The 26,078-nt window shown below is 40.9% G+C and overlaps 1 protein-coding gene across 3 annotated transcripts in view; it reads right to left on the minus strand.

Annotated features, from left to right (window-relative positions):
* Positions 1-26,078, minus strand: part of LOC146497438 (guanine nucleotide exchange factor VAV3-like) — a 64,130-nt gene that overhangs the window by 6,213 nt on the left and 31,839 nt on the right. For 2 of the 3 annotated variants that reach the window (XM_085140506.1, XM_085140505.1), the window contains exons 20-27: positions 25,282-25,412; positions 14,630-14,695; positions 14,366-14,400; positions 14,108-14,224; positions 8,146-8,233; positions 7,514-7,643; positions 2,058-2,111; positions 410-558 (exon numbers count right to left, since the gene is read on the minus strand). In XM_085140506.1, the coding sequence (XP_084996632.1) occupies positions 410-558; positions 2,058-2,111; positions 7,514-7,643; positions 8,146-8,233; positions 14,108-14,224; positions 14,366-14,400; positions 14,630-14,695; positions 25,282-25,412 (770 nt within the window). The remainder of the gene's footprint in view (positions 1-409; positions 559-2,057; positions 2,112-7,513; positions 7,644-8,145; positions 8,234-14,107; positions 14,225-14,365; positions 14,401-14,629; positions 14,696-25,281; positions 25,413-26,078) is intronic. The other variant, XM_085140507.1, reaches the window with a different exon arrangement.

Here is a 26,078-nt window from a genome sequence, read left to right on the forward strand (position 1 = left end):
GCCTGCATGGCAGGGTTGGAGAAGTGTGTTCACAAGCAGTGCCATACTCAGATGTGAGCAAATTTAGTGGCGAGTCGTTGTGCATCGAATTGCGTAACAACTGATACTTTGGCTAAACAAACCTGGTAAAAAAAAAAAAAAAAAATTAACTGACGGACGTTTTGTTGTGCCAATGTGACATGTCCCATTAAAACTAAGGAGCTTTTTTCCATTTAACTATGGATGAAGTGGTTCACCCTTCATGACATGCTCACTCACAAGCTCCCCGCCAAACACAGACATTTACTCATTCACCCTTTTAAATTTCATTTTTAATACAAAATATTTGTGAAATATTTATTTGTTGTCCCACTTTGAAACGAGCAAAAAATCCTGCCAGCTGCAAAGAGCAAGTTTGTCAAAGACATACCCTGCCACCGACTACTCCCTTCCACCACCCATTGGGCATCTTGGTGTAGATAGTGATAACGTCTCCCTGTTGCAGAGAAAGCTCCCGTGTGTCTCTGGAGCAGAAGTCGTAGCGTGCAATTGCATAACCCACCACTCTAGGAGAAAAGACTGAAACAGAGAGAGATCTTATATTACTTTTGGACCCATTTACAAAATTTCACCTTATCTTAGACACTGTGAAAACATCTGCTGACACTGATCCAGCAAGAAATATCACACTTACAGATCAGAGTTACACTCCATACAAAAATGTAAGCTGAATTTAATATTTAAAGACAAAGTTTACAGATGTACTGCTGTTTTCAGGGTGAGATTAAACTTTCATGCTCACTTACTGTAAGAAAACTAACAAGGATCAAGAGAGAACTTGAGCCAAACTAAATTCAGTTTATCTAGCTTTCTTATACATGGCTATAAAATTATTATGGTTCATTGATTTTTTCTTTTTTTTAGTACAAAACATATTCCTCACAGGTATTAATCGTAGTAAACTGACTATGTCATTTTGTGAGAATGATAAGGCAGCGATTCTAAAAAGCCTTGACTCATGGGTTTGATTCATGTAAAAGCAAAACCGCAGAGACAGAAATGAGATAATGCTTAAGGTTTACGGGTGAGAGAGGAGAAATGTATCCGACAGCTCAGCTTGGTGTGTCCAAGCACGCAGCCGGGATGAGAGAACTTGGGTTATCATGGTCATGTGATCATCTTATTAAAAGTTAAAGGTGAATTCAAGCGATGCATCCAGCACTTATCAGGTTATCCAAGTTTGTTCCTACGCATGCAGGTCAGGGCTCATATCACACGTGAACACGGCTGTGCATAGGTTTGTTTACCTTATCTGTGAAAACACAGATGACACGACTGTGCAGATATGCTGGACGAAAGGAATACATCTATCCTCTCATGCACACAGACATCCAAAGTTAACCCACATCACAACAACTCAGGTGCTCACTTCCACACACACGCATGCTTAAAGGAAGCACAGAGAGAGATCATTTAATTCTTAAATATTCTTAATAAACTATAATTTTTGCATTCGTGTCTTGCTGGAAACACGAAAATGTGAAAAACCTCCAGTTATTCTGACTCGGGAGCCCTTACTCATTATTTCAAGAGTAATCACCACTGTTGGCCTTAAAGTCACAACTTTTAATGGATACTAAAGCTCAATTAACTGTTTTATTGTGTAACATATTTGTCACAGTTCATTAAGTGAAACCATACAAACAAAAGTGCATGTCATCTTTTTAATTAGCTGAATTGATAGTGTTATTGTTGGATGTAGTAAAATGTAAATGCCAGCAATGGTGGCTTTGCAGCTCTTTGCCAGTGGTTTGCTGACATTTCTGCAGTTATCTTGACCAAATGGGAGATATCATAGCCGGCAGAAATTCATAACATCTGTGATATTTAATTTCCAGAAGACTGATGTGAGGGTTTTTCCCCAAAGGGGTGACTTATACACTCTGTGTAATTACCAAGGGAAAAAAAATGCATTATTTAAAAGAGACAAGAAAACAAGACAGGTCATCTTTAGAAACGTGGAAATGTGGACATACAGCGGGGGGAATTCAGAGAGAGTAGAAAAGCTGTACCTGTACCTGACCAGAAAGGCGAGGAGGAGGGAGGAACAAAGCTGCAGCCGCCAGGAGAAACTACAGAGAAACGAAGCGAGTGATGGGAGGGGGTTCAGGCCGTAGTGGGAGCAAAGAGAGAACATAAGCAAAGTAAACACAAGTTTGACAGAAAGAGAGCGTGTTTGTGTGAGGGTAAAGGAGAGAGAAAGAGTAAAAGTTGTCAAAGTCAAAGTACAAGCAAAAAAGCAAATAAGGTTGGGGATACGCAGTGAGAGAGGAGGGCAAAACAGTGAAACCATCAGACAAATTGTTACTGCCCCGGGCACATGCACAAAATCTTACACAGCACAAACCGCAGTACGGTGGGTTAAGTGAGTGAGCCTATAATACGTTTTGATGCCTGAAAGTCAGTATAGATATGACTTTTTTTTTTAAAACACTTATATGTTGCTTTTTATGCCTCAGTACCAATTCAGCAAAATGTCAGTGGTAGGCAATGGACCAATATTTAAGACAATTGTATGCTTTTGACATAGCAGAAACAAGTCTGAGAAAGTATTATTCCTAATTCAGGATAAAAATGTGGAGACAGGAGCACTACAGTGTGGCAGTCCAATGCAGAACTGCCAAAACCACCACAGCCATATAAAGACGTTACAAGATATTTCACAAAATGCTGTATGAAGTCCTTTATTTGGTTACCACTTCTTCTCTAATTGTCGTCCAATCCTAAAAGAGAAAAACTTCAACAAAAATAATCAGAATATATAATTTAGTTTGCTTTAGCATACTAATATAGCAGGATAAAATGAATGATAATACGTTTTTCACCAAAGGACCTAACCCAGTGAAAATGAAAAATTGATGGGAGACACTTAATTTGGAGATGGTATGAGCAGGACTGCTGGTCTGAATACTAAAGACTATTTGGGTATACAGATGGATCTACTTGTTGTAGGAATTTCTGTAAAGAATCCCTTTGCCTATTAACGTCCATCATTTTTGGTTTACTATGCTGAATGATAAGTCTCGGGTGTAAACTTTTGGCTACATAGTGTGGCTTTCTTCAACTTTGTGCTGGTTACACTGCATAAAAATCAGCAATAGCAAAATTTTCAGCTTCAGACTAAAAAAGCAGTGGCAGCTTGTGTGTAAGTATACGTCTGAGCAGAAGCACGGTGCTGTGACAAGCCAGCGTCTGGGAATCCACACTGCAAAGCTAAGAGCTCCTGCTCCCATATGAAATCTCACCTGAGCCAGCAGACCCTCATGCTCAGAAAACAACTCCTGTCAGCACATCAGTATGGTTTCATGCCTTCTCTTTGTACCGTACAGGCGGAGACCAACATACGTCAAGTGTCTGACCAGAGTTTGCACAACTATTAACATACTAACATAGCATGAGTATTTATACTTTACATGAAAATATTTTTGATTCTTTTGCACAAGAACATATGTGCATGGAACGTGCACAGGGTGAAATAAAAGTTTCTATTATTTAAAATGTGCTATTTATATCAATGTGGGCCAGAGAAATGACCACAAAGCTACAACAACTGAATACTAGAAACCTTGTGAAAATGTATTGCAGGGCTGATGTATTAGATGTTTTCAGGTGAATGCACAAGTTGAGTATCTTAAAATTCTTTCAATAATTCTGTCATAAATATTTTCAGGACATTATATATCAATTTTAATGATATTGATATAAGATAACAGACTCCGGCGTCCCAGTAAAAGTTAGACTTAACTACAAAATGATCATCCTGACAGACAACACAAGATCATTGCATTGCTAATTAGTTCCCAACTCAAGCTTTCACACACACACACAGGGAAATGCACTCAGTCAGACTTAATTAAAAATTCTAGCTGGGGTTTTTTCAAGCAAATTACTCCAGAGTTTTGATGGCTTTACAGTAGTTCTGCATCTTGTGATTGTTTACTCAGCCTTGCATTCTATTTTCTTTGCTATGAGGTGTCTGTTTTGAGATTGTTGTTGTTTTGGCATGACATCTGTCTTTCCACAGAGGCTGTTTACCAGACAGAGAATACGGTGCCCACTCTAAGTCTGTCTATGGGGGTGGACGACTTAAGGCAATAATAATCTATCCCAGAATGCAATGAGGCAGCAGCAGGTCTGTCAAGAGTTTTTCAGAGACAGCGGTGCAGTGAATGGCAGCAATGCACAAACATGCCTCTTGCAGAGCTGCTTTGAAGCTTGATGCGCTAGGAGACCGATGCTGACAAAGGAGTGAGAGGGACAAGGATGTAGCAGAATTTTACATCCGAAAAGACACAAAGGGCTAACTTTGACTTTGTTCCTGTGTTCAGTTGCTTGCCTCTGCCACTCTTGCGGCAGCTATGGTTGTTTACACATACACCTTTCTTTAACTTAAGACAGTTTACCTCCAGCTGCTTCCTGCTCTTTTACATCAGATCATATTTGCAAACTTTTCCCACTTTTGCGGAAACAGTCACGGTCTCTCGGTTGGACCAGGGGTATCCCCCAGGTGTGTGTCAGCAGGCGGCTGTCACAGGTTTTTTTTTTTTCACGGCAAGCCCAAGTAAAATGTCATGTCCTGTCAGGAAAATTGTGAAGCCATCTCAGAGCTGAGCAGAGTGCGGAGTGTGACGTTTGGAGTAGCAGGCTCCTGGTGCTTGCCTCGGGCACTGGGCTCTAACTGGGACCTCGCTTTCCCAAGCCTAGTGAGCTGCAGAGGCTCTTTTATATTTCTCTCACTCGCTGTCTCCGACTCTCTTTTGTGTTTTCCTCTCCTATCTCTCTGACTCCACATCCCTTTGTACTCTTTGCATCTATTAAGACGCAGTAAGATGTATAGGATGAAAACATACACAGATTAACTTGACACACAAATGCACACAGAATAAATAACAATTAGAATAGAAGTAGATCACATATAGGTGGTCTGTTTTATCAGATCTCAGGTGGCCATGAATGTCACAAAATCAATGGATTTTAATGTTTTTTTCCAAATTAGTCATCTATAGCTGTGAGTCATTTACAATGAGGGTAAAATAAACATAACAAGAACAGCTATTAATAGCCAGCGTAAATCATCATCATTATCCAGATTACGTATCCGAATGCATGTTAATACAACGTATCATCTTTTGCACTGCATTCTCTGTCTCGCCTGTTCTCGCCTTCTGCTGCTGTTATTCTCCGTCTCCGGGCTTCCTCCAAATGTCTATCCACATTTTCTACTTCTATTTTCTACTTTCTACTTCTAGTGTATGCTTCCTTCTTCACTGAAGACAAACTGAACAAATAATTAGAACAGAATCAATTAATGAAGTCATGTTTTTTATATTCTTCATTTAAAACCTAGATTATACACCACCGCTGATACAGACAAGGACAGCTGGAGACCCAACTGCTGACTACTTCTTTGAAGTCCGCCACCTGGGGCACATGTGTAGTTGTTGTACTATAATGTAAATTCTCTACGGAGTAGTCTGTGCAGTCACAAAAAGCAGGCAGGCACACCGACGGTCACATGGACCCTCGTGCTCACTGTCTGATGACGAAATTTACGTCAATGGGACCCAAGCGGACCCTAACAGGCTTACTGAACATGTAATCGAAAAAGTTCATGCTGGTTTTTATAGAAAGGTGTCAGAATACAAAGTGCAATGCAGTTTGTTGTGTGCAATGCAGCATCTTGGTGCTACATACGACAACACACCTTGAGGGGTCTAGTGAAGTCGATACGTCAATGGGTCAGGGCTGTTTTGGCAGCAAAAGGTGGACCAATACAATATTAGGCAGGTGGTCATAATGGCATGCCTGATCGGTGTACTAATGTACACCGATCAGGCATGCCATTATGTAATCTTTAAAAAATACAATATCGCCTTCCACTGTTATGCGACGACATACAGATCTATTTTGAACTTACTGACGACCTTGCTGTGTCCCTGCACTACTTTCAAGAATGCATGCGGGAGGTCAAAGAATGGTTCCTGAGTAATTCTCTTGTTTTGAATGATAAGAAGACTGAGATTGTGGTGTTCAACAGTAAAATCTCTCGTGCCCAACTCTGTGCTGCCCTGGGTTCCTTTGCTAGCTCTTCCTGTGACTATGTCAGTAACTTGGGTGTACTGCTGGATAGCTCGCTCAAACTCAATAAGCAAGTGTCTGCTGTAGTGAGATCTAGCTTCCACCAACTGCGCCTTATCTCTAAGGCTAGGCATTATGTTCCACATGAGGACCTGGAGAAGCTTATTCACGCTTTTGTGACCTCCAGGTTGGATTATTGTAACTCTTTGTACTACGGTCTTCCCTCTTCTCTTCTTCTTAGACTGCAAACACTCCAAAATGCAGCAGCCCGCCTCTTGACTGGTACCAGGAAATTTTGCCATATTACTCCTGTTCTAGCTAGCTTGCATTGGCTGCCCATAAAGTACCGTATTCAATTTAAAATATTACTCCTTACATTCAAAACTATTAATAAATTAGCACCAAGTTATCTTAGTGAACTTCTCAAACCACATACTCCTGCTAGAACACTCAGATCTGCCACTCAACTACTTCTGACCCAACCCAGATCTCGGCTGGAGTCCCGGGGTGACCGTGTGTTTGCTCTGGCTGCCCCGGTACTGTGGAATACCCTTCCTCTCGACCTCCGCGCATCTGATTCCATTGCACTGTTCAAATCACGACTAAAAACCCACTTATTCAATCTTGCCTTTCCCTCTAGTTAATATTTCTTTTATGATTTTATATTATGCACTTTTATGCTCATTTAAATTCTTGTTTGCTCTGTACCTGTTGCTTTCCTATGTATCAGTGACAACTACCTGCTGGCATACTTAGCACTTGCTTTGGTCCTATTTCTATTATCCTCCTCCTATTCTCTATCTTACTTGTTAAGCACCTAGGCATACCCTTTGTTTTTAAGTGTGCTTTATAAATAAAGTTTATTATTATTATTACTATTAAATACACCGATCAGGCAGTTAAATCTTAAATGACATGAGAAGACTTAAATGACATGAGAAGACTTAGACACTTAAGTGTCTGATAATGAAACAACTGCTTTGTCAACATGTTTTTATTTATATATAAAGCAAGAGTGTATAGTACACTGACTTGACTGTAATGTAAGAAACTGTGTAGTAGGTGAGAAACTGATTCCAGCAAATGGTTTTGGGGTTTAGAGTGTTTTATTGTGTCTATGAGATGGCATGGGAAATATAGACCACTGACTATATCCATCATAAAGACAGGTCTAAACTTCCCAGGGAAAAAAAAAAATACTACTCGCCTTGCTTTATCTGACCTTGTCTGTTGTAGCAAAAGTCTGACCCTCTGGTCCTCCAAACAGGTCAAAACAAACGCTCAGAATATCTTTCAGCTACAACTGGATAAAGCTCTGATCTGAACTTGGAGCTTTTCAGCCTGTCATACAGATACCATCAGGAAAGGAACCTGAATGTTTGCAAAGCAGACTTACCACTCCCGACCTTGGTAATGGCCGTGGGCACGTTTCCATTGGGCTGTTCCCTGTAGGGGTGCTGTAGAGTGGTGTCGAGACTGCTGAAACCCTCCTTTAGAGAGTGCTGTTGGTAGTATTCCACTAAGTCCTGTGTCAACCACACAAGAAAACAAAATGTACCCTAAGCACCGCTAAGCCATAAAAATACAGACTGTATAGTGCACAAGTCTATAGAAGTGAATGCAAGGACAAGTTGAAAAGTTAGCTGCTCATTATTCTTGACAGTACAAGCAATGCAAATACAGACAGTATTACAGAGAAAGTGTCCATGGGGCAGCATACCACAATGTATTTTTTTTTACATCAATGTCAAGTGCAAGCACTGAATACATTTGAATATCAGCTGCTGCGATATAAAGCCACAGCTTTAAAGCATGTCCCTGTGGCTTTCTAAGTGGGTACAAACATGTCAAAATAAACCAGTGGAAGTTATATAATTTTAATTTTAAAAAGTACATTTTTACTTGTATGGAAATTGCATTTTTCTCAAGAGAGGTCTGCAAAAATAGTGGAAAGTCAAAATGATTATGCTTATTAATGCTATAGCAGATTGTAGGCTGCAAAAATCCATAGAAAGATAAAGCCATTACCAGCACAGTTTTGAACACCCGACTCTCGGCGATGTAAAAGCCTCCATCCTTGGTCAGAATCTTAATGTGCTTGACTTTATCATTGAACCTGTAGAGGATGAATAAGACATGGGTTGTTAATCAAGTAGACATGCTTCTGCATCAGTCCAGTCTCTATGATGAACTGTCACTGAGGTCTGTCTGTGCTGAGAGTTGGTTACTATGCTGAGCCAATTTCTATCTCTTACCAAAGCACCGTATAGTCAAAATTATGCTAGAATTAGACTGATCCTTTTATTATAATTCAAAAAAAATGTAGAAAAACTAAAAAATGAAGCCAGGGGCTTTGTTCGGTGTTCAGTGCTGCCAAAAATATGTTGCCTACCCCAGCTTTAAATACATTAGCTGACACAGTGTCACAACTGTGCTCAGGGTTAGACAACAGTAATTATTTTACTCATAAATTATACTCTATAACAGTTTCTAATCAGCCAGTCACAAACAGACAGAATAACAAGAGTGTCAGCTTTTGACAGCCACCATAATACCAAAGTACAGCGTGCCCTCTTTTTACTAAGGAATGTGAATTCTGCAATAGAGTTGCCTAATTACTGCTGCTGATTGTATGGACTTGGTGTGTTTGCCACACTGAAAGTTAGTACAATTGCATTACAACTAACTGTAAATATAGCAGCTGCAATTGAGTGATATTGTGGATTAAACAACTAAATCATCACTCAGTGCTGTGCAAAAGTCTTGAGCCATCTCTCATTTCTTTATATTTTTCAACAGTTGTCCAAGGTTCATTCATTCATTCATTCATTTATTCATTCATTTTCAGTGCAGTCTTTGAACCTGACCGCTTTCAGAGGAAAGCTTTTTGCTTTTATATTTTTTACTATGTCATATAACATTGAATCTTAGTCGAAGAGCAGCTGTTAAGAAGTGTTTCCTAATTAAAGGAAACAGGCTGAAGTATGGCAAATTACACAGGAACTGGACTGAAAAAAATCATTGGCCAGGTCTTATGGACTGATGAATCAAAACTTTACATTTTTGCTGCATAGTTATCATACAGTATGTACTGAAAAGAGTACGACAGAGGACAAATGCTACAGTCATGGCTTGGAGTTGCACTTAAGAATGATGAGTGATGAAATTATAAATGTAGAACTATTGTCAGATTTTGATTCGGTGTGTAATACCATCTGGAAAGTATCTGATTGATAAACTTCTAGCATGACAATAACCCCGAACACACTGTCAATGCAGCAAAAGAAGACCTGGATAGAAAAAACAAACAATTGAATGTGATCTGCCATGGATTGGGCTCCCCGGGGCTAGGACCTCAACATTAATGTGATGTAAAAAGAAGAAGAAGAGCTTTAAATGTCCTTCAAGAGGCATGGACAACTATTCCTGGAGACTACTTAAAGAATATACAAGAAAGCCTGCGTATGATAGTTCAGGCTTTGTTGAAGAATAAGTGTGGTCTCTAGCTTGTTAAAATTGGACAAACCTTTTGTTTTGCCTTGTAGACTGTATTCCCATGTATGTTTGCAAACGTTTCAATAAAACACTGCATCTATTTGAGATTATAATACTGTATATAGTTATATGTTTTAATGTAGGAGTGTTTGAGGCACCTTGAGGCGACTTTTGTTGTGATTTGGCGCTATATAAATAAAATTGAATTGAATTGAAATTGAATTGAATTGAAGTGGTAGTGAAAATAAGTTGGGAGTTTGAGCCATTTCCTGTACTGTGCTGTATCTAACATGTCCTTGATATATGAAGACAGACTGAAAATCTCTCAGTGCAGTGTATAACCAATGAAAAGAATATTTTCAAGTTGCATGTACGACTGTATGGATGTACTGAATGTATGACTTTACTGTAAGAAACATGTTGCTGATTTGCAGTCATAGGGTGCCTAACACACAGAGACAGATAACCCCTGTTTGGTGAAGACAAGATGTTTCCTTCCCTCGTAAAGGCTCCCAAGGTGTTACACACATGCAAACAGCATTCAGCACACACACAAACTGACCGCTTGCAGTGTTTGACACCAGACAGTTCCAGTTGATTAGTAGCAGCTCTGTGTAAAGCTCCATTATCTCAAATGGCCATCCTGATAATGATCTTAAGCATTGAGACAGGCAATTAGGATTGGAGTGTTCAGAAACCGGCCCTGTACATCAAAGCTTTGAATGAGGAACGGTATGAGTCCACCAAACCAAATGGGCTGGAATGGTGTGTCACAGTCTGAATAGTCTTAACATCCAAACACTATTTCAGAGTGCACCCTCACTTGTTATAATCTCTTGGAGCCATCATGGCAGGTCAGAGGGACTCGATAGTCCTTTCTTTTTTAACAGAGTGAACAAGCTTTGATGTGCCCTGAAACGTATTCACTAGTTAAATGGACAGGGCTGTATTTGAAAAGAGGAGTACGCAGGCACTCAGCTTGTAGATAAAGCAGTCATTTGTTGAGGCCTTAAGGGAAGTATGTTTTATCTACAACTCAAGTGTGTTTCTAGCCATCTTTTGAAATACACAGACTGATAACTGAAGAGCATCAAACAGTCTGATGCAACGCTATCAAGTTTTCGTTGAATATACGTCTGAGACAGATGGTGAAATAGACTATACGATTCCCCCTCTTTCCCATGCTATATTCAGTTGAATAACTGTCATACAATAACAAAAATGAACTTCTACAAACTTTAGGCATGATGTGCAAATGCCGGACAAGGTCTCCTTCACCAAAAAATGTTTTTTACTAAAACTAGAAAAGGAACATTGTTAATCTAACTCTATATTGTCACAATTACAGGCTTTAGAGAATCAGAGTACAAATACAAAATGCAGCTTTTCAATGATGATTTCATTCATTAAGGAGAAAAAGCCATACAAACCTACCTGGTTAAAAATGCAAAAAAGTAATTGCTCCCCTTGTTAAATAATGAAATAACTGTGATTAACCTGTTTTTTTGGAAATCTGAGTTCAATTTCATTAGCCACACCCAGGCCTGGTTACTCCCACACCTGCTGATTCACTTAAATAGAACCTGTCTGACAAAGTGAAGTAGGCTAACAGAGCTAAAAAAAAAAAAAAAAAAAAAGCAACACATCATGCCACAAACCTGAATAAACATCTGAGACACAAAGTCACTGGAAAAGAGTTACAAAGCTATTTCTAAGCTTATAATGAGAGCCATTATTCGACAAATGGAGAAAACCTGGAAAAATTGTGAACATTCCCAGGAGTGGCAGGCCTACCAAAATTAGTCCAAGAGCACATGGATGACTCATCGAGAAGGTCAGAAATAACAGCGTCTCAATAACTGCAAGCCTCGCTTGGCTCAGTTAAAGTAAGTTTTTGTGATTCAACAATAAGGAAAACGCTGGGGAAAATGACATTCATTGGAGAGATTCAAGGTAAAACCACTCCACCACGAACCAATATAAACATTAAGGTTCGACTCAAATTTGCTGAAAAACATCTTGATGAGCTACAAGACTTTTGGGAAAATATTCTATGGACTGATGAGACAAAAGTTTAACTTTGGAAAGTTTGGGTCCCATTACATGTGGTGTAACACTAATACAGCATTTATTAAAAACAATGTTATACCAATAGTCAAACATGGTGGTTATGTGATGGTCTATGGCTGCTTTGCTGCTTTAGGACTGACACAACTTGCTTTAATTACTTAAACCATGAATTCCGCTCTCTAACACAAAATCCTGAATGATAATGTCCGGCCATCAGTTTGTGCCTTGAAGCTCTGGCGCACTTGGGTTATGCAGCAGGACAATGATTCAAAACACACCAGCAAGTTGACCTTTGAATGGCAAAAAAAAAAAAAAGAATTGAGGTTTTGGAGTGGCCAGACTTAAATCAGATTGAAAGGCTTTGTTTTGATGTTAAACAGGCCGTTCATGTTCAAAAACTCTGCAGTGTGACTGAATTAAAACAAATGTGCAGAGAAGAGTGGGCCAAAATTCCTCCACAGTGATGTGAAAGACTCATTGCCAGATATCGCAAACACTTGATTCCAGATTGTGCCACCCTCGGCAAATTTAGTGGATAATTACTTTTTCACATACGGGCAGATAGATTTGGATGGCTTTATTCCGTTACAACATGAAATCATCATTTTGAAAGCTTTATTTGGTATTTACTCATTTATCTATCTCTAGTACTATATTTCTAAGTACTGCAAGTACTGTATTTCTAATTAATCTAATTAAGAGACCAGTAAGCTCTAACTGTCACGGTTCTGGGTCAGTTTGACCCAGTATTTTGAGTTATGTTTTGGTTTATTTTTGAATGATGGATTGTTCTTTATGTTTCTCTGGTGCTTTGTTGGGTTTTATGATGAATCTGCGTTTCAAGTTACTTTGGTGTGTTTGATTGTTTTCTTATTCTCTTAGTGCTTGTGATGATGATGATGATGATGATTATGATGATGTTCTATGTTCCAGCTTATTCTGGTTTATTTTTAGTTCTGCCCGTGTTAAGTCTGTGTTTCTTAGTCTGTGTCTTTGTGTCTTATTTCCTGTTTTATTGTGAAAGTCTATGTTTTATGTTAGTGTGTGCAGCTTTGCTCCCCCTGTCTCGTTAGTCCAATTTCTCCCAGCTGTGTCTCCCTCCTGTTGCCCATTCCCTGATTACCACCCTGTGTATATTAGCCCTGTGTTTTCCTGTGCTCAGTGTCGCGTCTTACCCTCAGAATTATGCCTGTGTGTTCAGTTCTCAGTGTCATTGTTCAGTTCATGTTTTTGTTTATCACCAGCAATAAAGCTAAGGTTCTCAGTTTCAATTCAGTCTCAGAGTCTCGCATTTGGATCCTCCTCTCCATCCGCCTGCACACAGAGCCCTGGCACTAACTTGACATAATTTTATTATATAACTTATAATTATATAACTAGAGAAGGGCCAAGTTTAATTAATTGTTGTCCTTATAGAAAAGTTGTAAAATAAACCACAACAATGGCAAATGCAGTTTAGCGTAACCTTGAATAATAACCGTTGCGTGAAATAAACTTAACTGATGAAATTTAACCCACAAACGCACCAAAGTGCAAAATTAAGTAACTGTGTAAAACCATAACAAGATGCATCCCTGGATCCATTTCAGCGAGAGACAGCGTTATAGAAAAATCCCCCAGGATGAAACTCCTCAGATTTTAACCAACAAAGCAACAACAGGATTTAATGAATTCAGTTTTATTTCTTCACGCCTGTAGAGCAAACGGCGGAACTTTTTGCTGGGTGAAGGATTTTTTTTTCACTGTGAAAATGAATTTTTAATTTGTTGGATGCTTGTGTCAAGAATAGTGAAATTTTTTCGTTGATAAGATGGTCTCTTAGGAAATTAGCTACCTCAGCAGTCAGCACTGATGCATTTACATACTAGGAGGGCTGGGAACAGTATGTTTTCTCCCAACTATTTTGTCAACATTTAGAAGCTTGTTAGAAAAGCAGACACTTCAAAAATTGGACCAAATAGGTTTATATTGCTAGAACAAACCCTAAGAAATGTTTCTTTTCTCATTTTAGACCTTTAGAAGCGACACTGCTTTTCCAAACATTTGCATTTCAGTATAAACTGTGACACATTAGACCAGACATGATTTTTTTTTTTTGTCAATCTTCAGTTACTAGATGTTGTTGATTGTATAGTCACTACAACTTCTTATTTTGCAGTGACGACTGGAACACAGCATGATCTCCTTCTGCTGCAGCCCATCCACTTCAACATTTGATGAATTGTTTGTTTTCTGAGTTATTTGCATGTGGGCATTTTGTTTGCTTGAATTATTCCCACCATCCGTCTCTCACAAGAAGGTGTTTTTGCCCACAAGACTGGTGCTGACTGCATGTGTTGTGTTTATTTCATTTTTATTTATTTATTTTTTGGTAAAAGAGTGGAAAATGTTGGAGAAAATAAATAGAAAGCAAGATGTCACTTACTTTATGCTGATTGCATATTCAGTGCACTCTTTACTCCTGTGCCGAATCAGATACGTGCTGTTTTCCCGGTCCAAGAGGGCGACCTCAGCTTGGCATCTTTCCATAGGCCCTGCAAACCTCAACATCCATAAACAGCTACTGTAATTACACTGATCCACTCACAATGCATTGTCATAGACAATGTATAGCCAACATTATCTATAATCTGGAGTAAGAATGAACTGTGGCCATCCTTAGACATTTATTTTTGCCACTTACCAGAGCTGGGCAGAATAATCGACAGGTTTTGGAACCTGGCATAGAAAAATAATTGTGGTTATTTTGAGTTTTGATTGAGTCAGATCAGAGGGTAGAGGTCATTTATGTGATATTCAAGGTATATCTAATAGCTAAAATCCATCTTCTACAGTGAGAAAACTGCAAAAAAAAGACCTACTTTCTTCTGCCAAAACATCAATACACTGAATGCATTGTAATGATAATAAATTTGTCTTATTGATTACAATAAACATGCACACTTACACACGGGCAAGGCCTCACAGCATCGCTTGGAAAGAAGCCAATCTTGCTTGTAGCCAGATTTTTGCCCTGCAAAGGCAACCGCTTGTTAATCGCATTATATTTGTCTGGGAGCAACTGCACCTCTCTCTCCTTCTCTTCCTTTTCTCTTCCCCTCCCACTCTTGCCTCAATAAATCCTCAGCAATTAGCACACAACAAGCACTGCATCTAATTTGTAGCCCGAGTTAATTATGGTTCAAACTCTGCCGGCAGTTAGATTTGTACTGCATCAAAACAAGAGCCTCGTTTAACACTAAATAATGGATCTTATTCTGGTCTTTGAATATCCAAACAGCGTGAGCTCTTGGGTTGGTGCTAAAGACTCACAATTGCATTTTAGCTAACCCGCCTGAAGCAACAGACTTTATGTGAAATCATTAATTCCTCCAGCAAACATGGAGTAACAGACTTTTCTTCTCCAGTTAAATAAACCAATTTGGTCAAACAAATTACTTGTTTTTTTTTTTTACATAGACTTGTCTCTACTTGGATTGTTCAGTTTATTGTATAACCTTGTTTCTCTATTATGTACATTGTCTGGCAGACAGTAATAAGAATATGCATCAGCATTAAGCTGAAGATAATCTGAGTTTCCAGTTCCAAGTTAGAGGTCAATTTGAAGTCCATTGAGCCAATCTGAGAAGACGTTGAGTGGTGAAGGCATGTGGAGCTCTTCATTCGCCTTCCTGCCCCATTTATGCTTTCCTACTCACTCCTCCTTATTAGAGTGTAAAATGCTTTTTGGGACCGTGCAAGCCCCGAAAGTAACTAGATTGGAAAGCAAATCTTTACCCATCTCTATGATTCATTCTGGGTAATAACATTTCATCAAAGGTTTTTTGAGAGCCCTTCTCTATTTGTTATGCTTTCGATAAGCGTATGATAAAGATTAAACTTATTACTCTGTTGGCATAAACAGGCAGGAGCCAAGGGATCAAATGAAATTACAGTGATTGATTGTATTGTTCTGCCAGTGGGATGGGGGATAATTGCCTTCTGGGTAACAGGGGATATGAATTCTCAATGTTTTGTAATTCCATCCTCTGGCGCCACTGGGGACACTGGAGATTAAAGATACCCTGTGGAGTTTTCATTGTAAGCAAACATGACTTTGTTAGGATTCAGGGTTTCTTTCCAAAATGTAGTGTGTGACCGTAAAACCTCACAAACTTACTGAAAACAAAACCTTCTATTCCTTCTTTTATTATAGGTATCACAGACATCTTCTTCAAATGTAAAAAGTAACAGAGGCAAAAATAAACATTTTGAGGCTATATAGTTAAGAATAACAAGAAGAAGAAGAAGAAGAAGAAGAGAATAAAAGGCAATACTCTTTAAACTGATCGACATAGTGTTGAAATGAATGAGCGTGGTTGAAAGTGAAATTGTTTTAAAATAAAAGATGATGTGAAATCAACTGATCCTTGCTGCATGCAGAATGCCAGTCAACCAGAATGGCCCAGAGGTCAAAGTTCATCCCATGGAAAACTAGGCCCACATCATTATTCAAAACAACCACCTTTAGCTGCAGTAACTCAAAATAATCATTTCTGTGTGACTGATCAGTTTCTCACATTGTTGTGAAAGAATTTTGGTCCATTCTTCTTTACAGTGTAGATTTTGTTCAAGCATTCATTTCATCTGCACTTCCTTATGTAGCAGGCTTGTCAGAGAAAAACTTTCTCCAAGTGTGACAATATGGTGCGTTTTTATGACCGAGCAACAGCCTCAGACATGAACTGGTTCATCCCAAGGACAGAACGCCCAAACACAGGGTAAAAAACAGTTTATGAGCTGAGTGCAGTGAGGAGTGTTTGGACGTCTACATAGCAGAAACCAAACAGGGACTGCACAAATGCATGGCACAACATAAGAAAGCCACCTTAACAGGACAAACTTCAGCTAGGGTGGCCGTAATTCAGGTGGAAGAGAGGTGACCTCAGAGTAAAGATGGACAAAGATGGACAAAGATGGCAGATGGGTTGAAAGAACAGTAAAAAAGGCCATCTACATCCACTGTGAATGATCAGCATTGAACACAGGTGATGGCTTACGACACCAACTATCAGCCACCTGCAACCCAGTTCTCAGATCCCTTCCCAAGTACGTCAACCCCTATTCACACTATGCCTAAGTGTTACATCCCCTAGGAGGATGTCTCTTCTCACTACTAACTCTTTGTTTTGTCCAGGCTCCACCTCCTCTGTCCTGATTGGATGCTGCGCAGAGTCCGGCTGATTGGTAATCAGCAGAGCACTATTTAAGGCCTGTGGAGCTGTGCTTCTGGGCCTCTGGCCATTTTGGTTGCCATACTTGAGCAGGCTTGCATGCCTTTGTAGCTGGTATGAGCATTGTTGTTGTCATGTCCAGACTGTTTGTAGGGGAGAGCTGCCTTTTGCTTTGACACCCTGTTTTTTCCTGTTTATGTGCTGTTAGGTAGGTTATGGTTATAGGTTGTATATTTTGTTTCTTTGGAGTTAGGTAAGTTTCTTTTCTTTCTACATCAGGGATGTTTTGTTTGTTATGTTGGCCTTGGCTCTCCCTGACGTTACACCTCAGTCTGGACTCAAATCCCATCTCCAATGTTAAATAAACCTGCTAAAATTACCATCTTGGCTCCTCCTTCTCTATCCCCCTTTATGTTCGTCCCTCCAACCCCCTAGACTAGCCAGGGGACGTAACATAAATTGGGGGCTCATCCGGGAGATCACCCTGTTTAATCCATTTTTTTTGGATGGTGAAGGTTTGGAGCTGTTTGTTTCCACTGGTTTACTTGGCAGAGGTAGTTAGTATGGCAACTGGTGTTTTCAATTTGAGTGCATTTTTGAGTAGTCCTTCTTGGGAGGAGCTGAACGTGTGTAGGAAACATGATTTGTTTGCTGTAGCAGCACACTTTCAGTTAAATGTATCAAGGCAATTGGTGAAAGAGGACTTGAAAATTGCTGTTTCAAACAAACTTGTGGAAGAAGGCCTGCTACCTGCTTCTAAACCACCTCGTTTACCAGTTTCTCTTGACAGGGCCCCTAACGAAGGAGTGAAGCCTGCTGTGTTAAAGGAGGAAGGACAAGACCCTGCTGCTGTGGAGCAACAAACGGTGGAAAAGTTAAGCACTAATGGCTCACCTTCTTTTGCTACTCCATCTTCTCCTCGTTCAAGACAAGAAGTGTTACTCAAGGTACGTTTGGCTAAGTTACAATTGGAGGCTCAGGATAAAGCCCAAGCTCGTCAGGCAGAGCTGGATCTTCGCAGGTTGGAGTTGGAAGCAGAGACAGAAAAGGTGTTAAAGCTGAAAAGGTTGGAGCTGGAGTTGCAGACTGAAAGGGAGGTCAGACTGCATCAGTTGGAGTTACAGGCACAGACTTCAAGAAGCACTACTACTCAACCTAGTTCTGCAAATTCATCTGTTGTTGAAACAACCTCCTCCCATGTAAACCCAGGTGGTTTTAATGTGAGTAAAAACATTGTGTTGGTACCTCCATTTCGTGAATCAGTTGATACATATTTCAATGTGTTTGAACGTGTTGCTGCCTCATTGCACTGGCCGAGAGAAGTTTGGCCATTGCTTCTCCAGTGCAAATTGGTAGGCAAAGCACAAGAAGTCTGTTCTGCTTTGTCTTTGGAAGAAAGTTTTAAATATGATGTAGTGAAGTCTGCTATCCTTGCTGCTTATGAACTGGTTCCCGAAGCATATAGGCAACGCTTTCGCAATCACAAAAGAACAGCAAATCAGACTTTTGTAGAGTTTGCTCGTGAAAAAGCTACTCTTTTTGATAGATGGATAACAGCAAGTAAAGTTCCTGACTACAACTCCTTACGTGAACTGATACTGCTGGAAGAGTTCAAAAATGGCCTGCCAGAACGCATTGTTGTACACCTTAATGAACAGAAGGTTTCCACTTTGAAAGAAGCAGCTGTGATAGCTGATGAATTTGTGTTGACTCATAAAACTGTTTTTGTGCAGAAACGTGAAGTTGCCACCAGAGAACCTCCCCCACGAAAGGATCCTTCAAGCCCACGACAGACTTTTGCTTCAAGGACTGAAAGGGAATGTTTCTATTGTCATAAACTTGGCCATGTTGTTGTTGAATGTCCTGCTTTGAAACGCAAGAACCAGTCACCAAAAGGAGTGGGTTTAATTAAAACCATTCATGCTGAGAGAGGGGACCAAAGTGAAGGAGTTGATCCCTGCTTCAAACCCTTCCTCTTAGATGGCACTGTGTCATTGACTGGGAAGCCTGAGGATGAAAAACCCATTCGAATACTCAGAGATACGGGAGGGTCACGATCTGTGATTTTATCTGATGTGTTACCCTTGAGTGACCTTTCCTCTTGTCATGGTAGCATTCTGATTCAAGGAGTTGAAATGGGCTATGTTGAAGCTCCTTTGCATTATGTACACATCAAGTCAAAGTTGGTTAATGGCATTTTCTCTGTGGCAGTACGCCCCTCACTTCCCATAAAAGGGGTGCAGTTCATTTTGGGAAATGATATTGCTGGTGGAAAAGTGCAATCTGTTCCCGAAGTAACAAACGATACAAAAAGGCTTCTTATTTCTTGGAAGATGGGGTCTTGATGCGCAAGTGGACTGCACACCCAATTTTAACAGTGGCCGTAGAGGGAAGCTGTTCTGATGACTGTGACTGGAGCACTACTTACCAGATTGTTGTGCCTCTTGAGTATCGTCACTACGTAGTCTCCCTTGCACATGAGCACCCCCTGTCTGGTCATTTGGGAGTTACAAAAACGTACAATAAGATACTCAACCATTTCTTTTGGCCAGGATTGAAGGCTGATGTAGTTGAGTTTTGCCGCACTTGTAAAACATGTCAGATTGCAGGAAAGCCAAACCAGACAGTTCCTATAGCTCCTCTTCATCCTATACCAGTACTCGGTGAACCTTTTGAACGTGTCATTGTGGACTGTGTTGGTCCATTGCCCAAGACGAAGAATGGTAATCAGTTTTTACTGACTGCAATGTGTACTTCGACTCGTTTTCCTGAAGCTGTCCCACTCAGAAGAATAACTGCACCTTTGGTGATTAAAGTTTTGACAAAGTTCTTTACTACTTTTGGTCTACCAAAAGTAGTCCAGACAGACCAAGGAACTAACTTTCTGTCTAAACTTTTCAAGCAGGTCATGCAGACGCTTGGGATTAAGCATGTTGTGTCAAGTGCGTACCACCCTGAGTCTCAAGGAGCTTCAGAGCGCTGGCATCAGACACTCAAGGCAACGTTGCAGAAATACTGCTTGGATACTGGAAAAGAGTGGGATGAGGGAGTACCCCTGATGGTGTTTGCTATGCGTGAAGCTAAGCAAGAATCCCTTGGGTTTAGCCCAAATGAACTAGTATTTGGTCACTCTGTTCGGGGACCTTTGAAGTTGTTGAAAGAACAGTTCTTGTCAACAGACCATGTTGTGAAAACTAATGTTCTGGATTATGTTTCACAGTTCAGGGAGCGCCTCCATAAGGCCAGGTTGGCAGCTGCAGAAGCCCTCTCCTCTGCTCAGGGGAAGATGAAGAGTTGGTATGATAAGAAAGCCGTTCCTCGATCTTTCAATCCAGGTGACAAGGTTTTGGTTCTTCTACCAACTGCTAGCTCTGCATTGTCTGCCCGCTTCTGTGGACCATACCAGGTGGATAAGAAAGTAAATGACACTGACTATGTGATTAAAACCCCAGACAGGAAGCGTAAAACGCGCCTGTGCCATCTCAATATGCTCAAACCTTTTCATTCTAGAGCTGATCCTCTCTGTGGTCCTGCAGATAAGTCTGTGGCATCTCCATCAGAGCAAATCTCATCTCCAGAAACTCTCTTGTTGAACTCTTCTTCAGGATTGAGGTCGAGTTCAGATGAGGACGGGCTCAAACTTTGTGATGCCAGCTACCAGAACGCCAGAATGCTTAATTCTGAGGTACTGTCCCAGTTGTCTATATATCTGTCTCACTTGACCCGTGAGCAACAGTTGGACATTGAAAGGCTCATCAACATTCATTTAAAACTCTTTGGGGACATGCCTTCCCGTACTACTGTAATAGAGCACGACATTGATGTTGGGAATGCAGTGCCTATTAAGCAGCATGCTTACCGTGTGAATATGGCAAAAAGGGAAATGATGAACAAAGAAGTAGACTACCTTCTGAAGCATGGATTGGCTATCCCAAGTTATAGTCCATGGAGCTCTCCGTGCCTGGTTACGCCAAAATCAGATGGAACACCTCGCTTTTGCACAGATTTCCGCAAGGTAAATGCAGTAACAGTACCTGATTCCTTCCCACAGCCCCGTATTGAGGACTGTATTGACAGCGTCGGATCTGCTGCTTATGTGAGTAAGCTTGACCTTCTTAAAGGTTATTGGCAAGTACCTTTGACAGAAAGAGCATCAGAAATCTCAGCTTTCGTAACACCTGATCACTTTTTACAATATACAGTCATGGCATTTGGAATGAGAAATGCTCCTGCTACCTTTCAGAGGTTAAAGTCAACTGTATTATCTGGTGTAGCAAACTGTAATGTTTATCTTGATGATGTGGTCATCTATTCTTCCAACTGGTCAGAGCATGTCGATACTTTAGCCACTGTGTTCAAGCGTTTAGCTGATGCTTCCTTGACCCTCAACTTGGCTAAATGCGAGTTTGGTAAGGCTACAGTGACCTACCTTGGAAAGGAAGTTGGGCAAGGCAAGGTTCGCCCTATCAGTGCAAAGGTTAATGCCATCCTCAACTTTCCTGTGCCAACAACACGCCGTGAGCTGCGCAGATTTCTAGGGATGGTTGGTTACTACAGGTGTTTCTGTAGGAATTTTTCTGAAGTCGTAACACCACTGACAAACCTGTGTAGCCCGAAGATACCATTCATTTGGAGTCCTGAGTGTCAACATGCTTTTGAATGTGCAAAAGGTCTTCTGTCGAGTTCACCTGTTCTTGTTGCTCCAGACTTTTCTAAACCTTTCAAGCTTGAAGTGGATGCCAGTGAGGCGGGGGCTGGAGCTGTTCTTCTTCAAGATGATGGACAAGGAGTGAGTCATCCTGTCTGCTTCTTTGGCAAGAAGTTCGATACTCATCAAAGACGGTACTCGACAATTGAAAAGGAGACTCTGGCCATGCTTCTGGCTCTTCAACATTTCGATGTGTATGTGGGATCTACTTCCCAACCTGTAGAGGTCTTCACTGATCACAATCCTCTCGTGTTCCTCTCTCGTATGTATAACAACAATCAACGATTGATGAGGTGGGCCTTAATTTCACAAAACTACAACATAGAAATAAAGCATAAGAGAGGATGTGAAAATATTGTGGCAGATGCCCTCTCAAGAATGTGATGGTGTAAGGTTGACAAACTTATACGTTTGTTTTTCTGGGTGGGGGTGTTACATCCCCTAGGAGGATGTCTCTTCTCACTACTAACTCTTTGTTTTGTCCAGGCTCCACCTCCTCTGTCCTGATTGGATGCTGCGCAGAGTCCGGCTGATTGGTAATCAGCAGAGCACTATTTAAGGCCTGTGGAGCTGTGCTTCTGGGCCTCTGGCCATTTTGGTTGCCATACTTGAGCAGGCTTGCATGCCTTTGTAGCTGGTATGAGCATTGTTGTTGTCATGTCCAGACTGTTTGTAGGGGAGAGCTGCCTTTTGCTTTGACACCCTGTTTTTTCCTGTTTATGTGCTGTTAGGTAGGTTATGGTTATAGGTTGTATATTTTGTTTCTTTGGAGTTAGGTAAGTTTCTTTTCTTTCTACATCAGGGATGTTTTGTTTGTTATGTTGGCCTTGGCTCTCCCTGACGTTACACCTCAGTCTGGACTCAAATCCCATCTCCAATGTTAAATAAACCTGCTAAAATTACCATCTTGGCTCCTCCTTCTCTATCCCCCTTTATGTTCGTCCCTCCAACCCCCTAGACTAGCCAGGGGACGTAACACTAAGGCAGTGGTTCCCAAACTTTTTTCGCTGGGCCCCCCTTTGTTTTACAGAAAAATGTTCGCGCCCCCCCTTGCGCGCGCGCACACGCACGCACTAACACATCCTCCAACCACACACACACATATTTTGCTCAATTGCGGTTTATTTCACACCTCAAACATTTAGTAAACAATTAAGCAAATACAAGTAATCTGCACTAAATTACAGGTAGTAAGAAAATAAACTACTAACTCTTTTACACTACGTCCACACTTTTGAAAACGCAGCTGTTTCGTCCACACGTAAACGGCGTTTGGAATCACCGAAAACAGATTTTTTTAAAACTCATTTTTTGCGTGTATGTGTGGACGAGGAATACAGATTTGTACAGTTCGTCAGGCAACGTCAAAGGTATGTGCCTTTTTTCACGTCACGCCGTGCGCACGTTATTGTTTACATGAGAGGAATTGCAGAATGGCAGATAGTCAGATTAACAGTATTTTGTCTCTATCTTCAGGTTTTACATGCTTACATATAAACAAGCAGTTACTGTCCCTCCATTTACAAAGTCAGAGGCGTCACGGCGTAATTATTTTACATGTAGTTGTTTTTTTCCTGTGTAATTATATTCAACATTTTTTTTAAAAATGCCTCTCTGTGCAAAATGGGTTTAAAGACATAAACAGCTGTGGGATACTGTTTGTCCGTGATTTGAACCGGGGAACAAATCGTGGCAGGATCCGCCTGATATTATTTGTATCCCACTGTAACTTTACTGTGTAAAGAGCAAACATCTCCAAAATTTCAGGAGTAGTAAGTCATTACAAGAAGTGTTGGTGAACTAAAAATCAAGAATGTGGGATCCTGTTTGTCCGTGATTTGCTCCCGACGCAGGGAAAACCAATTTTGCAGGGGAGACCTACCTCGGCACTTGTGCAGGTGAAGCCAAAGGAAGATATGCTTCACCATATTTTCTAGTCTTTGGCTTAGAATAAAGTTGGCATATTCAGCGATGCTTCATCTCCTGCTTTGCGTTTGTCTAGGCGCCCCGTGCTAGCAGTGTCCAAGCGTTGTTTTGTTTTTTCCCTTTTCATGCCGGGCCCCCCCTGCAATGGCTCTGCGCCCCCCCTAGGGGGCGGGCCCCACACTTTGGAAAGGTCTGGCCTAAGGTGACCTCAATAGCTCATGTGATGTTGGAGTGGGACAATGTCTTACAGTGGTTTCACCTGTCAGCCCCGGTGACAGGAATGACTCATGCATTTTTTCACACCTTGGCTCACAGAACACACCTCAGAACCTCAGAACAACCTCCAACTCCCACTAGGGGTTTTTAACCTGGGACTCTCCATCAGTTGTTTTGAGGAAACCTCTTGGATAAGAGGCAAAAAGCCCCTAAAGAAGTCCAGTTTCTTTCTTTTCAATTTCTGAAGGCTGCCAATACCAGGATGCCAATGAATCTACGCAGTCCTGATAGATGATAAACTTCCGTATAAGAATTTCTTGAAACATCCATTCACACCACTTGAAAACTTGTACAGTGGTATTACAATAAGGTTGATTACAATAAGGCGGGTCTTGATAAACCTGGAAACTGCTTGTGTAGCCACTTCTCCCTGCTTTCATAGAGTGCTTTAAAAAATTCTGTGTCGGTGCACGTGTGGAAACCAGCTTCATATTTACACCACTGGAAAAAATGATACAAACATAACAGGAATACACAAATGTGTTTTATCAGATAATTCCTGTGATTATCCTCTTCCAACATGCAGGGTTACCATGGTAGCAAACAATGCAGTGCCATCAGGTCTGTGGCATGACATTCTGGTCGCTGCTCTATCAGCTTACATGAAGTCTCATGGCATTCATGTCCTCACCCTCCACTATGTGCTCTGTCACAACAGAGAGAAACATGAAGCACAGGAAATCAGGCTAACTGCCTACTTCCAGCTGCGCTGTTGGCAAAGGCTGCAGTACGATTGGACCTGTACCAGAGGAGAAGGATGAGGCTTTAGCACCAAAATAAAGCAGAGTGAGAAAAAGCTAAGGAGGCTGCCGGAAGACCCCAGATAAATCGCCATCCCTTCAAAATAGAAAAGGTCAAATGCTCTCAACCGCTGGCTGACCTCGTGAGATGGTTGTTAATGTGCCGGTCCCCGAGGTTGCACACCACCATTAGAACGTCCTCCAGAGCCTGAGCTGTATGCTGTTTTATTGTTTCGCCGTGGCAGTCAATTAATCAAGTGGAGCCACTAATTGGTTAGATCATCTGATGTAGCCTCTAATTCAATCTAAAGAGTGAAAGAACAGCCAAATACCCCGTTTGTAATGTAACAGGGGTCCAGTGAAGCTCATACAAATCTTCAGCTGATATTTTTAATTGGAGCTGACCTCATCATACTGTCACATTTGCGGCTCACCTGACAGGACACCCGATGTGATGAACAACAACAATGCAATAAGTGATTTATAGCAAAACGGCGGCCAAAGAGAGATAAATTGTTGGAGTCACCACATTAATCTCTATTTTTGAAAGCTTTTCTGTCACCTAACGGAGTCATCCAGTATTAAAGGAAGATGTAACATACAGCACAGATTCAAAGTCATGACAGTGCAAAGACATTGCGTGCACCACACCAAACCCTAGTCAGCCATAACATGTTACTTTTTCATAGAGTCACAGATGTTGAGATAAAACAAGTTTGAGCTGAGTGACACGCACCTGCCACCAAGAGCTGTGCAAGTCGGCAAACATCAGTTCAATGATATCCCCCACGTGAATACTCAGTGGAGGCCCACACTGAGAAGAGGGGATGCCACTGTAGTCTCTGATCACAACCATCCTGGGCAAACCTAGCAGACAGGGAGCGTAAAGACATTAACACTCAAAATTAGAAACATTTATGTGTGACTTTTTTGAGCAACATAGAGAACTAATACATTGTGATCATTCATTTTATTTAAGGGATATAAATAGTGCAGCTACATGACCAAGAAATTTCATGAAAAAGGTGCTTTTGGTTGATTGCTCAACAAGCAGACCTGGGCTATGCAGTGATAGATATGAGAAAATACACCTTCTTTTGGGAAATTCAAGTGAACCACCCATTCCATCATTTTATCCACTTTCACCACTACTTACATGCCCAAAATAAATTTCCTGTATTCTTCTTACCCCGAAGGTTTAAGCACATTCTCTAACCTGATGTGTAACAGGTGCATAACTGCACAATTGATGACAGTGGATTCTGTCAATTTCGATAACAGCCTAAACCATCATACTGTCACTATTCTCAAAAGCAACAATTTGCCATTGCAGGAAATTCATCTCTTTGATTCCTGAATGGCTCAGTACCAATCATTCCACGGCATGGCAGACAAATACAGCCATGAGCACGGGGCTAAGGCTAAGACTAAATACCCCTGCCAACTTAAAAGACACAGCCACTTACTCTCTCCTGACTCACACATCTAGACTTCTCAGATGCATCTCCCTTCCAGCCACAACTGCCTTGCAAA

The sequence above is a fragment of the Neolamprologus multifasciatus genome, chromosome 18 (assembly GCF_963576455.1).
Source record: "Neolamprologus multifasciatus chromosome 18, fNeoMul1.2, whole genome shotgun sequence".
In the NCBI taxonomy this organism is placed as follows: domain Eukaryota; kingdom Metazoa; phylum Chordata; class Actinopteri; order Cichliformes; family Cichlidae; genus Neolamprologus; species Neolamprologus multifasciatus.